This window comes from Lampris incognitus, chromosome 14 (genome assembly GCF_029633865.1).
Source record: "Lampris incognitus isolate fLamInc1 chromosome 14, fLamInc1.hap2, whole genome shotgun sequence".
Taxonomy (NCBI): Eukaryota; Metazoa; Chordata; class Actinopteri; order Lampriformes; family Lampridae; genus Lampris; species Lampris incognitus.
Genome location: NC_079224.1, coordinates 22,461,803 through 22,472,830, shown reverse-complemented (window position 1 = coordinate 22,472,830; position 11,028 = coordinate 22,461,803). Strand labels below are relative to the sequence as shown.

Sequence of the window (11,028 nt, the reverse complement as noted above, 5' to 3'; positions counted from 1 at the left end):
TCATTGCTCATCAGTGGCATAGTATATAGATTATGATACCACTTAGGAGCAGTGTAGAAAGTGAATTTGTTACATTTACCAGCGTTTCTATATCATGAACACTGACAGACACCGGGTGTGGTAGGTTGTTACCCTGTGTGAGATATTATTCTTGTGAGGCTTATTCTTGCTGTTGCTTGCATAGTAATAATATCTGTTAAACCTACTCTACTACATGTGCAGTAATGTAGTGTGTGTGCATATGTGTTAGACATATGCTGCTTTACTCCTGGACATATGTTGAGTAAAATATTGACCCCTTATGCCTGTGTGCGTGTGTGTGTGTGCGTGTGTGCGTGTGTGTGTGTGTGTGCATGAGAAACAGTCTAGAGAGGTACTTGTAATTAAATTGGTTACAAGTTAATCAGGTGGTTTATTTCAGAGCATGTTCAACATTTTATTAAATATGTAAAACCCCTTCATTTTTTTACATGCATATTCAGTTATTAACACATGCGGCAGGTTTTCACCAACATCTAGCTTATAACGGATTAGTTATAATGTATTGTGAATATTTCAGAAAGTTTTTAAATTAATCGCTTTGTACATGGACATTTCTCAGCTGAAAATAGTAACTCCTCATCAGCTACTTTACAGAGATGACGCGAACCCAAAGATAACACGCAGCTGCAGGCATTAACTCATGCACTCAAAGCGCTCGCTGCCTGGAGGGTGTTTTGTTTGTACCAGATATACTTCCCCATGCGTCTGAAATGGAAAGTCCCTCGCAATCTCGTATAATCTTGGCATCTCTGGTACATACTCGGTGACCCCAGAATTGGTGATGTTCAGTTTTTTTCTCCAAACTTAAGAAACACACCCAGCCAATCATATGCGGCTACTATTGCTGTGGGCGACCCCAATAGTAGTCCAAGAAATCACCACCGGTGGTTTCAGGACATGCACACACGCCCAATGAATTCACCCCAATTTATAGCTGCTTCCAGACAGCGACACGTGGCAATGGCAGTCCACGGCCCAGCTCAGCCAACAGTCTGGACCATACAGCACAGGTGTCTCTGGAGTCATCTCTAACACTTTGTTGTGGACGTGGAGCCCAGCATAGTCCTGTAGACGTCTGACCGGAGGAAGCGTGGGTAAGAGTCTCTCTCCATTAGGCCATAGACAATCTTCTGGGCCTCGTCAAAACACACTGTAGTGGGCGTCTTCATGTGGTGTCTGATCAGCTCCCTGGTCTTATGATCAATATTGATCTGGAGGCAGAGAAAATTGGGTGATGAGTTTTATAGACATACATTAGGGCTAGTGTGCAACTTTTCCAACAGGTTTAAAAGATGCTTGTGGTGGTAGCCTGTGCCGGGGGTGCGAGCATCGGGGCAAGGGGCTGGCTGTGACCCATCGGCACAAAACATCATAGCAGCGATGTTGATCAGTAATATTAAGCAGCGTTTTACGCTATGAAAGAGTTGTTAACCAGTTAACCCAGTTAGTCCATCTTTCTAATTGCCTAACTGGAAGAGAAAACAGGTACCGATGCTAATGCACAACACCGCTGCTGAGGCTGTGTGAGTGCTTTGTATCTGTCACAGAAGTCAAAGCCACTACCAAGGTCAGAAAAAGATCACACAATAACTACAGAGAAGTTGCAAAACTCCCCAGAATTTGCATTGACACCTTCCTGTCTCTCTCTTTCTCTTTCACTCTCTTTATATCTCTCTATCTCTCTTTCTCTTTCACTCTCTTATCTCTCTCTCTCTCTCCTGCTCACTCTCTCTCTCTCTCTCTCTCTCTCTCTCTCTCTCTCTCTCTCTCTCTCTCTCTCTCTCTCTCTCTCTCTCTCTCTCTCTCTCTCTCTCTCTCTCTCTCTCTCTCTCTCACTCTTTCTCGCTCTCTCTCTCGCTCACTGTCTCTCTCTCACTCTTTCTTTCTCGCTCTCTCACTCCGTGTCTCTCTCACTATCTTTCTCTGTCTCACTCTCACTCTTTCTCTCTCACTTTCACACGCCCTCTGTCTTTCACTCGTTCTTTCTCTCTCTCACTCCCTCCCTCTCTCTCTCTTTCTCTGTCTCTGTCTGTCTCTCTTTCTCTGTCTCTGTCTCGCTCTCTCTCTCACGCTCTCTCTCTCGCTCTCTCTGTCTCTGTCTCTCTCTCTGTTTCCTCCAGAGCACATGCGATTGTGCACATCCCCTTGTCGTGGGAGCATGCAGAAGAGAGCAAAAATGGAGAGACAGACGGGAAGGGGATGATGTGAGGGAAGGAAGAGAGAAAGATAAAGAGAGTAGAAGATGGAGTGAGTGAGACAGAGAGAGAGTGAACATAAAAAGACAACATCAGACAGTGGCTAAAAGGGACAAAGTGATTGGGGTGTAGAATGACAGGACTGTGTGTGTGTGTGTGTGTGTGTGTGTGTGTTGTGTGTGTTCATTTGCAACGATATAATCTGTCAAGAGGTGAATGCAAATCTGTCAGCAGATATCAACGCTGTGTCCACACACACCTCTCTAGGAGAGCCTGGTTGAATGTAGCATTTGAAGATCTTCTTGGCCCTGGAGGACATCCTGAAGGAAGACTTGATCTTCTTGTAATCCTCACACACCAGCCAGAACTCAATGTTTTCCTCACTAAACTCCGACTTCAGGAAGGCCTGAAATGTCAACATTCCATCTAAAATGGCGGGGGGGGGGGCAAACATTAAACAATATCGAAGAAGAAAGTGTACGGTGTCTATCACATGTATCGCATAAGGCAACAATAAAGATTAAAAAAAAACAACCTTAACTCACATTTTGAGGACAGAAGTCCCTCCAGCGAGTGAGACCACTGGGACAGCTCCTCGAAGCAAAGTCTGTAAAAAGGGGGCCATAGTAGTTAAGTTGTGAAATGTTGAAGAATCAAAAATCAAAAATTGATATTTTTGATTAAGAGGAATTTATGGGGTAATCTATGTATAACACTATGTATCAAACACACACACACACACACACACACACACACACACACACACACACACACACACACACACACACACACACACACACACACACACACACACACACACACACACACAAACAAAACAATCCACATTCATCTTCCCGAGAAGTTACTTGCCCTTTCATGAGGGAATTTCAGAGAGCAGGTTCACCTTGTTTTACTCACCCGTCTTTATTTAAGACCTGAGGAGACCTGTGCTGCAGCCCACACTTCAGATTTCCTCTCCTGAAACAGACATAGAACAGTAAGACTACCTTTAACCACACCTTCTTCCCAAACTTGACAGTCCGCAGACACCAACTCAGAGATGCTCGCCATCAGTTGGATGAAAAAAGAAATACTTACTTGGGCGTTTTCCAACTCATGTCCTCTTTGTCCATGTTACGGGGCTTTAGCTCCCTTGGCGGTGATGTGACTAGGCTTGGCATGATGAAGACGTCGCACCATGAGGGTCCTAAGTACGCATTCTGGGCTACTCCTTGAAAATGAGGCGTGAGAAGTTCGCGGATGTTCAGCCGACACGATGCGTCTGTCTGTCTGATCATTTTTGTCAGCACCACGTTATAAAGAGGGGGAGAGTCTGCTCTGAGGTTTGCCAGTGGCGTCACCAAACGGCTCTGAACTAACCACAGAAATAGAGGAAGCTTGGGGTGACGCTCTCTGGATCAGAGTGGCGTTATGGCCATCCGTTAGTAGTATAGCTCCTAAAACCTATCCATGTCATCACTTGTTTGGTTTTGCTGTCTACACATGCAAATTGCAAATGGGTCAATGGAAAATTCAGTATCAGATATGCAAATGACAAGCATCATCCCATGTCCCAGTTGTGTTCAAGAACCAATGCCATTGTCTGCTTATTTAAAAACATTTCATCTGCTGGAAGTAACGTGTATTTTAGACAGCGGTGAGTTTCCAGCGCATGATATCATGAAATTTGTGATAATCTCACCTGCTAGGACAAGCAAACCTAACTTATGTGATCGAGTGAATAAAGTAGTTAAAAAAAGAAAAATAAACAAAAAAGAGTTGCACAAAGGGTGTAAGTTGTCTCATTTAAGCTTTGGATGGCATCAGTGCTCACTGGGAACTACACAAAAGCCAATTGAACTTTTACAGATGAAACCAGACAGAAAGTAACACATGACATGCATTCGTCTTTCACTTCCACTTTGCTGTTCTGCATCATTCAGTGCAACATCATCCTCGCCACGAAAGGTCAGACTAACGTAAATAAAGACAAACGATGAAACGCAGAGAGTTCAACTGAATCAAGCACATTTCACCAATGACCTTTACCGTCTCAGATTTAATTGGTGATTCTAATTTCAAAAAGAAAAAAAGAAAAAAGGGTATGACCACATCCTCTCATTGCAATGTTAGGGTGTTCCCTCGTGTCTGTACGGTAACATCTGCAGCTCAGGTTGCCGCAACATTTTTACCGGTTTACAGTAATGATTAACGGCAGGTGTCTTTAGTGGAATAGCAATATAGATTTACTTGAAAAGGTATCGCAGTGAGGGTATAACGGTTTTTGAAATATTAAATAAAATTCATACTTTCTTTTTTTAAGGCATGGTGCGTGCATCACCTCCATCCTATATACTGGGTTCTGTTTGTGTCTGAACCGCCATATTGGACCAGAACATTTGTTTTTCTGATACTGTAATTGCATGCAACCATTGGCACATGGATGAGATTAAAGTAGACTTTCTTACGTAGAGAGAGGAGAGCTAGAGCTGGATCGGCTGGGAGAGCTTGGTCTGCTTCATCCAGTGGGCTCAGACCGCGGGCCTGCCTGGAGCTGCTCCCAAAGAGGGTGGTCTGACAGGATGCAAATGCAGGGCAGGCTAAGCAAGCTGCTATCCCATGCAGACAGGCAGTACTGACAGTCATCCTGTCTGGTGTTTGTTCTTTTGGACAGTGATTTTTTTTGTTGTTTAGTTTGGATATATGTGTTAGTTTGTTGGATATATATGTATATACGTATATATGTGTGTGTGTGTGTGTGTGTGTGTGTGTGTGTGTGTGTGTGTGTGTGTGGTTTTACTACTTTATTAATCCCCCTTGGGGAAATTCTTCCTCTGCATTTAACCCATCCTAGCTGTGTAGCTAGGAGCAGTGGGCAGCTGCCGTGCAGCGCCCGGGGACTGACTCCAGTTCGTCTTGCCATGCCTCGGTCAGGGGCACAGACAGGACTTTAACCTTAACATGCATGTCTTTTTGATGGTGGGGGAAACCGGAGCACCTGGACAAAAACCCACCGCAGGCATGGGGAGAACATGCAAACTCCACACAGAGGACTACCTGGGATGACCCCCAATGTTGGACAACCCTAGGGTTCGAACCCAGGACCTTCTTGCTATGAGGCGACAGCGCTAACCACTGGGCCACCATGCTGCCCATGGATATACACTCACTGGCCACTTTATTAGGTACACCTTGCTAGTACCGGGTTGGACCCCCTTTTGCCTTCAGAACTGCCTTAATCCTTCATGGCATAGATTCAACAAGGTACTGGAAACATTCCTCAGAGAGTTTGGTCCATATTGACATGATAGCATCATGCAGTTGCTGCAGATTTGTTGGCTGCACATCCATGATGCGAATCTCCCGGTCCACCACATCCCAAAGGTGCTCTATTGGATTGAGATCTGGTGACTGTGGAGGCCATTTGAGTACAGTGAACTCATTGTCATGTTCAAGAAACCAGTCTGAGATGATTCGAGCTTTATGACATGGCGCGTTATCCTGCTGGAAGTAGCCATCAGAAGATGGGAACACTGTGGTCATAAAGGGATGGACATGGTCAGCAACAATACTCAGGTAGGCTGTGGTGTTGACGCGATGCTCAATTGGTACTAAGGGGCCCAAAGTGTGCCAAGAAAATATCCCCCACAGCATTACACCACCACCACCAGCCTGAACCGTTGATACAAGGCAGGATGGATCCATGCTTTCATGTTGTTGACGCCAAATTCTGACCCTACCATCCGAATGTCGCAGCAGAAATCGAGACTCATCAGACCAGGCAACGTTTTTCCAATCTTCTATTGCCCAATTTTGGTGAGCCTGTGCGAATTGTAGCCTCAGTTTCCTGTTCTTAGCTGACAGGAGTGGCACCCGGTGTGGTCTTCTGCTGCTGTAGCCCATCTGCCTCAAGGTTCGACGTGTTGTGCGTTCAGAGATGCTCTTCTGCATACCTCGGTTGTAATGAGTGGTTATTTGAGTTACTGTTGCCTTTCTATCAGCTCGAACCAGTCTGGCCATTCTCCTCTGACCTCTGGCATCAACAAGGCATTTTCACCCACAGAACTGCCACTCACTGGATATTTTCTCTTTTTCGGAGCATTCTCTGTAAACCCTAGAGATGGTTGTGCGTGAAAATCCCAGTAAATCAGCAGTTTCTGAAATACTCAGACCAGCCCGTCTGGCACCAACAACCATGCCACGTTCAAAGTCACTTAAATCCCCTTTCCTCCCCATTCTGATGCTCGATTTGAACTGCAGCAGATCGTCTTGACCATGTCTACATGCCTAAATGCATTGAGTTGCTGCCATGTGATTGGCTGATTAGAAATTTGCGTTAACGAGCAGTTGGACAGGTGTGCCTAATAAAATGGCCGGTGAGTGTATATGTGTTATATGTGTGGATATATGTGTTAGTTCGGATATATGTGTTCTTGTAGTGCTTGTAGTTTTGTGTTTTTGTCTTTGTGTTGCACTGCTGTGGGCTGTGATATTTTGTTTCCTCCAGCAGAAATGACAAATTAAGTGTTCCTGATTCCTGAGTCCTGCCTTTCCTTTAGACTAACAAATCTTCACCCATAATGAGATGGATGCGAACCAAAAAACGCCATCCAATGTTGTCACCATAGGAAGTTTCGGTTTAGTCTGTACAAATGCCGAGACACCCCTGCCATGCACAACTGCCACACATCTGAGAATAAACACTGTTAACAAAGCAAGTAGAACAAAATGTTCAGCCAATGAAACCTGGCTCCGACTGCTTCCACCTCCCCCATGGCAAAACCTAACAGACACATTAGACACTGTCAGGTTGAGGCCTGCCGAACCAAAGGTAAAACAACACATCCTATCTCACACACTTGTAAGCACAATATTATCATTTTCTTCCCTTTGACAGCCCATGAATAAAACTCACCAGCACTTATAGTGAATTCCAGCACAGACAAATGTGAATTTAGCATGCAGGTCCCTTTTAAAATGATTGCTAATGAACTGCATAATACTTGCACATATCTATATTTGCGTGTATCTGAATAACACATTATGCTCTTCATAAGCTTTTCATACAATGTCTATTCCACAGCTATAGTTCCCTTTTTAAAAAGGATCCTTCATAGGGGATTATTTTTTATTGTGTCAAGGTTAATGTACCTGAAATGTAAAGGGAGGTGTGTTTGAATACATCATATCTTGTCTTGATTTGCATTGGTTATGTAAACATGTAAAAACAACATGTAGTCTGCTCTATATCTGGTCCAAAATTTGACTAGCTCTCGCCGTAAGGGTTGAAATGGAAAATGGCACTCTACAAATGACTCAAAAATACGTTTCCATTGTGAATTATTTGCTAAATTGCAAAAGACACAATGAAACCCATTGTAAATGTCCCAAAAGTGCATCTCCCCACCCCCACCTCAATCCTCCTTCACAGTTCCCCTTCCAAACAACTTCAGTTTTCTCTCTTTGTTGCTGCACCCGAAGAGGAAGCACCGGGGGGAGTCTGACGGGATGCGGAGGCAGGGCAGGCTAGGCTGGCTGCTGGCCCATGCGGACCGGCGGTTCCGATGGCACCAAGGGCGGTCTGGCAGCGGCCTCACCTGGCGTTGACTGTGTTTTTGGTGTCGTTGTGTGGAGTTTGGAGAGGTGTGTTGGGGGCGTCTGGCTGGGAGAGCTGGCATTGGATCGGCTGAGGTAGCCTGGTCTGGTGGGCCCAAGGACCATGGCCCTGCCCGGAGCTGCGCCCGAAGAGGAAACACCAAGGGCGGTCTGATAGGACCCAGAAGCGGGGCAGGCTAAGCTAACTGCTAGCCCATGCAGTTCCGACAGTCATTCTGGCTGGTGTTCATTCTCTTGGACAGTGAAAAAAAAAGAAGTCTTTTTTGATATGTTGGATATATATATGTTTTTGTAGCTTTGTAGTTTTTTTTAGTTTGGATATATGTGTTCTTGTAGTTTGGGTATCTGTTTTTGTCTTTGTGTTTCACTGCAGTGGGCTGGGGAAATGATATTTTGTTTCATTTCATATACGAAAGTGCATAAAATGAAATGACAAATAAAGTGTTCCTGATTCCTGAGTATGGTGGTGCACCACTATGTATCCCTAACCTAATTACACTGAATTCAGTTAGAGGATTGTACAAACAAACCACACAATATGAGAGAAGGCTAGCTGTGTCAGGTTGCTCCTTACTCTGGAGCTGTAGCCTCATCGACAGGTTTTGCAGAAAGGACGCTGTTGCCATCTGGTGTTTGTTTTGACCTCCAACTATATAAGCACATACTTCATGGACACTGATGGCTAACAGATTAAGTATTTTGCATGCCATTCAAAATGACCGCACCCAAATGCCAGTATGTCACTCATCATTTGGTCTTATTTGGAGGGAAGATTTCAGACAGCTCGATGTAATAGACAAGTAAATTAGAGCTTTCTCAGCTGAAGCCTGAGACAGAAGTCTAACAATAGACTCGTACATTTATTTCAAAGAACATTTTGAACGGTCAGAACTTTTTTTTTCAAATTTATATTGATTAGACCAAATCTCATTAGAAAAATGTTAATAATACTATTTATAATAAGGCATTACTTTGAGTAATAAATTAGCAGATGAATTAAAAGCACAAACAGAGAATGAAAAGCACATTGAGTGATAAGCACAATATCTTTCTCTGTACAGGGATTTTAAACCTAAACATAACTCAGATGCGATAAAGAACAAATCTCAGCCTCTCATGACCTGTATCTGACTACTGAATCTTGCAGGTGGGCAAAAGCCTGACAAATGTTTCTGCTACAGTTAAGGTGCTGGTAGTATGGGATGGACCAGGTGTCCACGGTGAACTAACAGACAGACAGACTGGAGATTTGGAGAAGGTCATGGGCCTTGCTGAGAGCCTGTGAGGTTGAAACAGTCACTGTGAATGGGATCTCCTCAGGAGTCTCTGGTAGATGTCAGATTTGAGGAAACGTGGGTAACAATCCCTGGCCATCAGACTGTAGACGAGCTTCTGTGCGGTGTCGAACGACATCAAGGTGGGCTGGGAGATGTTTTTGGTAATGTTTTCCCGGGTGCCACAATCTATGTTGATCTGCAAGCAAACAATAATGCCAGGTGGGGGTGGGAGGTATTTTTATCCATTCTTTTAATTGTCCCTCTCTTTCTGTTGCTTTCTGGTCAAGCTCTAACCACAGAAGTCAGAAACTTGACTTTGATGTGTATGAAGTGAAGTTGCAGACTGTATAACATAAAAAGCCACAGCTCCAAAGCTTTACGTCCCTCCAATGACACCACCAGAGGTCCTCTAAGCTTAGATTTAAAAATCACTTCATTAACTGAACCTCATAAATGTGCTGTACTTCATAGCTGACATTTGCAAAATGGCATCTTCCATAAAGTCTGTAAATACACCAGAAATTGAGACTTCCAGACTTCCTTTTTTGCCGGGTGGTCGGTTTGCAGTCAGTTGTTTTTACCTGTCTGGGTGCCTCAGTCTGGACAAACTCTGCGTAGATCCTATTGGCAGAGGAGATTATCTCTGGCACAGTCTTGATCTTTTTGTATTCCTCGCAGGCCAGCCAGAACAATATGTTTTCCTCACTGTACTCTGACCTCAGGAACTCCCGGAAGGCTATCTGCCCCGCTAGAAATGACAGCCCAGATTAAGTGGGCAGTAGAGCATGAGAGAGAGAGAGAGAGAGAGAGAGAGAGAGAGAGAGAGAGAGAGAGAGAGAGAGAGAGAGAGAGAGAGAGAGAGAGAGAGAGAGAGAGAGAGAGAGAGAGAGAGAGAGACTTACTTGGTTTTCAAATGATAACTCTGAATTCAAGAGTATTGATTTGATGAAATTAAATCCTCAGGCAACTGAGTGTTAAATGGGGGAGTCAATACGGGACGTGGTAGCAAAAAAATGTTCTCACCTTTGCAATCCAGGACCTTGTCCACAGACTCACTCCAAGTGTAGACATCCTCAAGCGGATCCTTGGGAAAGCAACACAATCTACCCTTGAAAAGAGCATCAAGATCAATCATCGTCCCAATTATCTGTGAACTGCACAGTGCATGAAGGCTGCACGCTTACATGCTTGTCATCTTATCATGTATCAGGGGTTGAGATTATTCATCTATTTTCCATCATTTAATGCATTTAATATTGACAGCCAATTCCAATTTCTTTCAGAATAAACACAAGCTTCTGGCAAGAGACTTTATGATACAAAGGTAAGACTTACAGTGAGTGCAAAACTCCCTGGTACTTTCCACATGGCTGCTGTGAGATGTAGCCTGTTGAAATAGTAAAGCCCTTGCAATCAAATCTGAAGTACCTCACTTTATTGCCATCGCCACGTCCTCTATGCAAAGAGAGAAATAAGGTCCTGCCAGAGTGCGGATGAAATTGTGATTGTTTGGAGATGAGGGAGTGTGAAGTGACGAGACAAATCTATACGCGGCCCCCCTGCCATGACTGGAATATATGGAAATCAGCATGCAAAGTGTTGTTGTTTGGGAGAGACTGGGCATCCTTCCATGTCTGTTGCAGAGCTCGACAGTGATTTAAGGAGTGTCCTCCCTCATCACCTTTTGCCTATGGCATCTTGTCCAAAACTTTCATGGATAAACTATGGTGCCATCCATCAATGGGAGATGGAGAGGATTAGAGAAGTATAAGATTTCCAAACACAAAACTAACTTTTTCAAGCAAGGCTTTTTATCAATGTGTGCACTGACCTACTGTGCGTGAGACACATTTCCCAAGTTTCTTATTAAGCACTTGCAGTAGCTGAGTTTTTCTCAG

The 11,028-nt window shown here is 44.1% G+C and overlaps 2 protein-coding genes across 2 annotated transcripts; both read right to left on the bottom strand.

Annotated features, from left to right (window-relative positions):
• Positions 1–393: 393 nt before the first annotated feature.
• Positions 394–3,645, bottom strand: LOC130123786 (regulator of G-protein signaling 13-like). Its single transcript, XM_056293076.1, has 5 exons — positions 3,336–3,645; positions 3,156–3,215; positions 2,783–2,844; positions 2,497–2,663; positions 394–1,253 (listed from the first exon to the last, which is right to left on the bottom strand). The coding sequence occupies exons 1-5, from the start codon at positions 3,533–3,535 to the stop codon at positions 1,071–1,073; spliced, it is 672 nt and encodes a 223-aa protein (XP_056149051.1). The 5' UTR covers positions 3,536–3,645; the 3' UTR covers positions 394–1,070.
• Positions 3,646–8,952: 5,307 nt separating this feature from the next.
• LOC130124018 (regulator of G-protein signaling 21-like) lies at positions 8,953–10,498 on the bottom strand. The gene is made up of 4 exons (XM_056293381.1): positions 10,466–10,498; positions 10,154–10,238; positions 9,712–9,878; positions 8,953–9,326 (listed from the first exon to the last, which is right to left on the bottom strand). The coding sequence occupies exons 1-4, from the start codon at positions 10,496–10,498 to the stop codon at positions 9,150–9,152; spliced, it is 462 nt and encodes a 153-aa protein (XP_056149356.1). The 3' UTR covers positions 8,953–9,149.
• Positions 10,499–11,028: the final 530 nt, after the last annotated feature.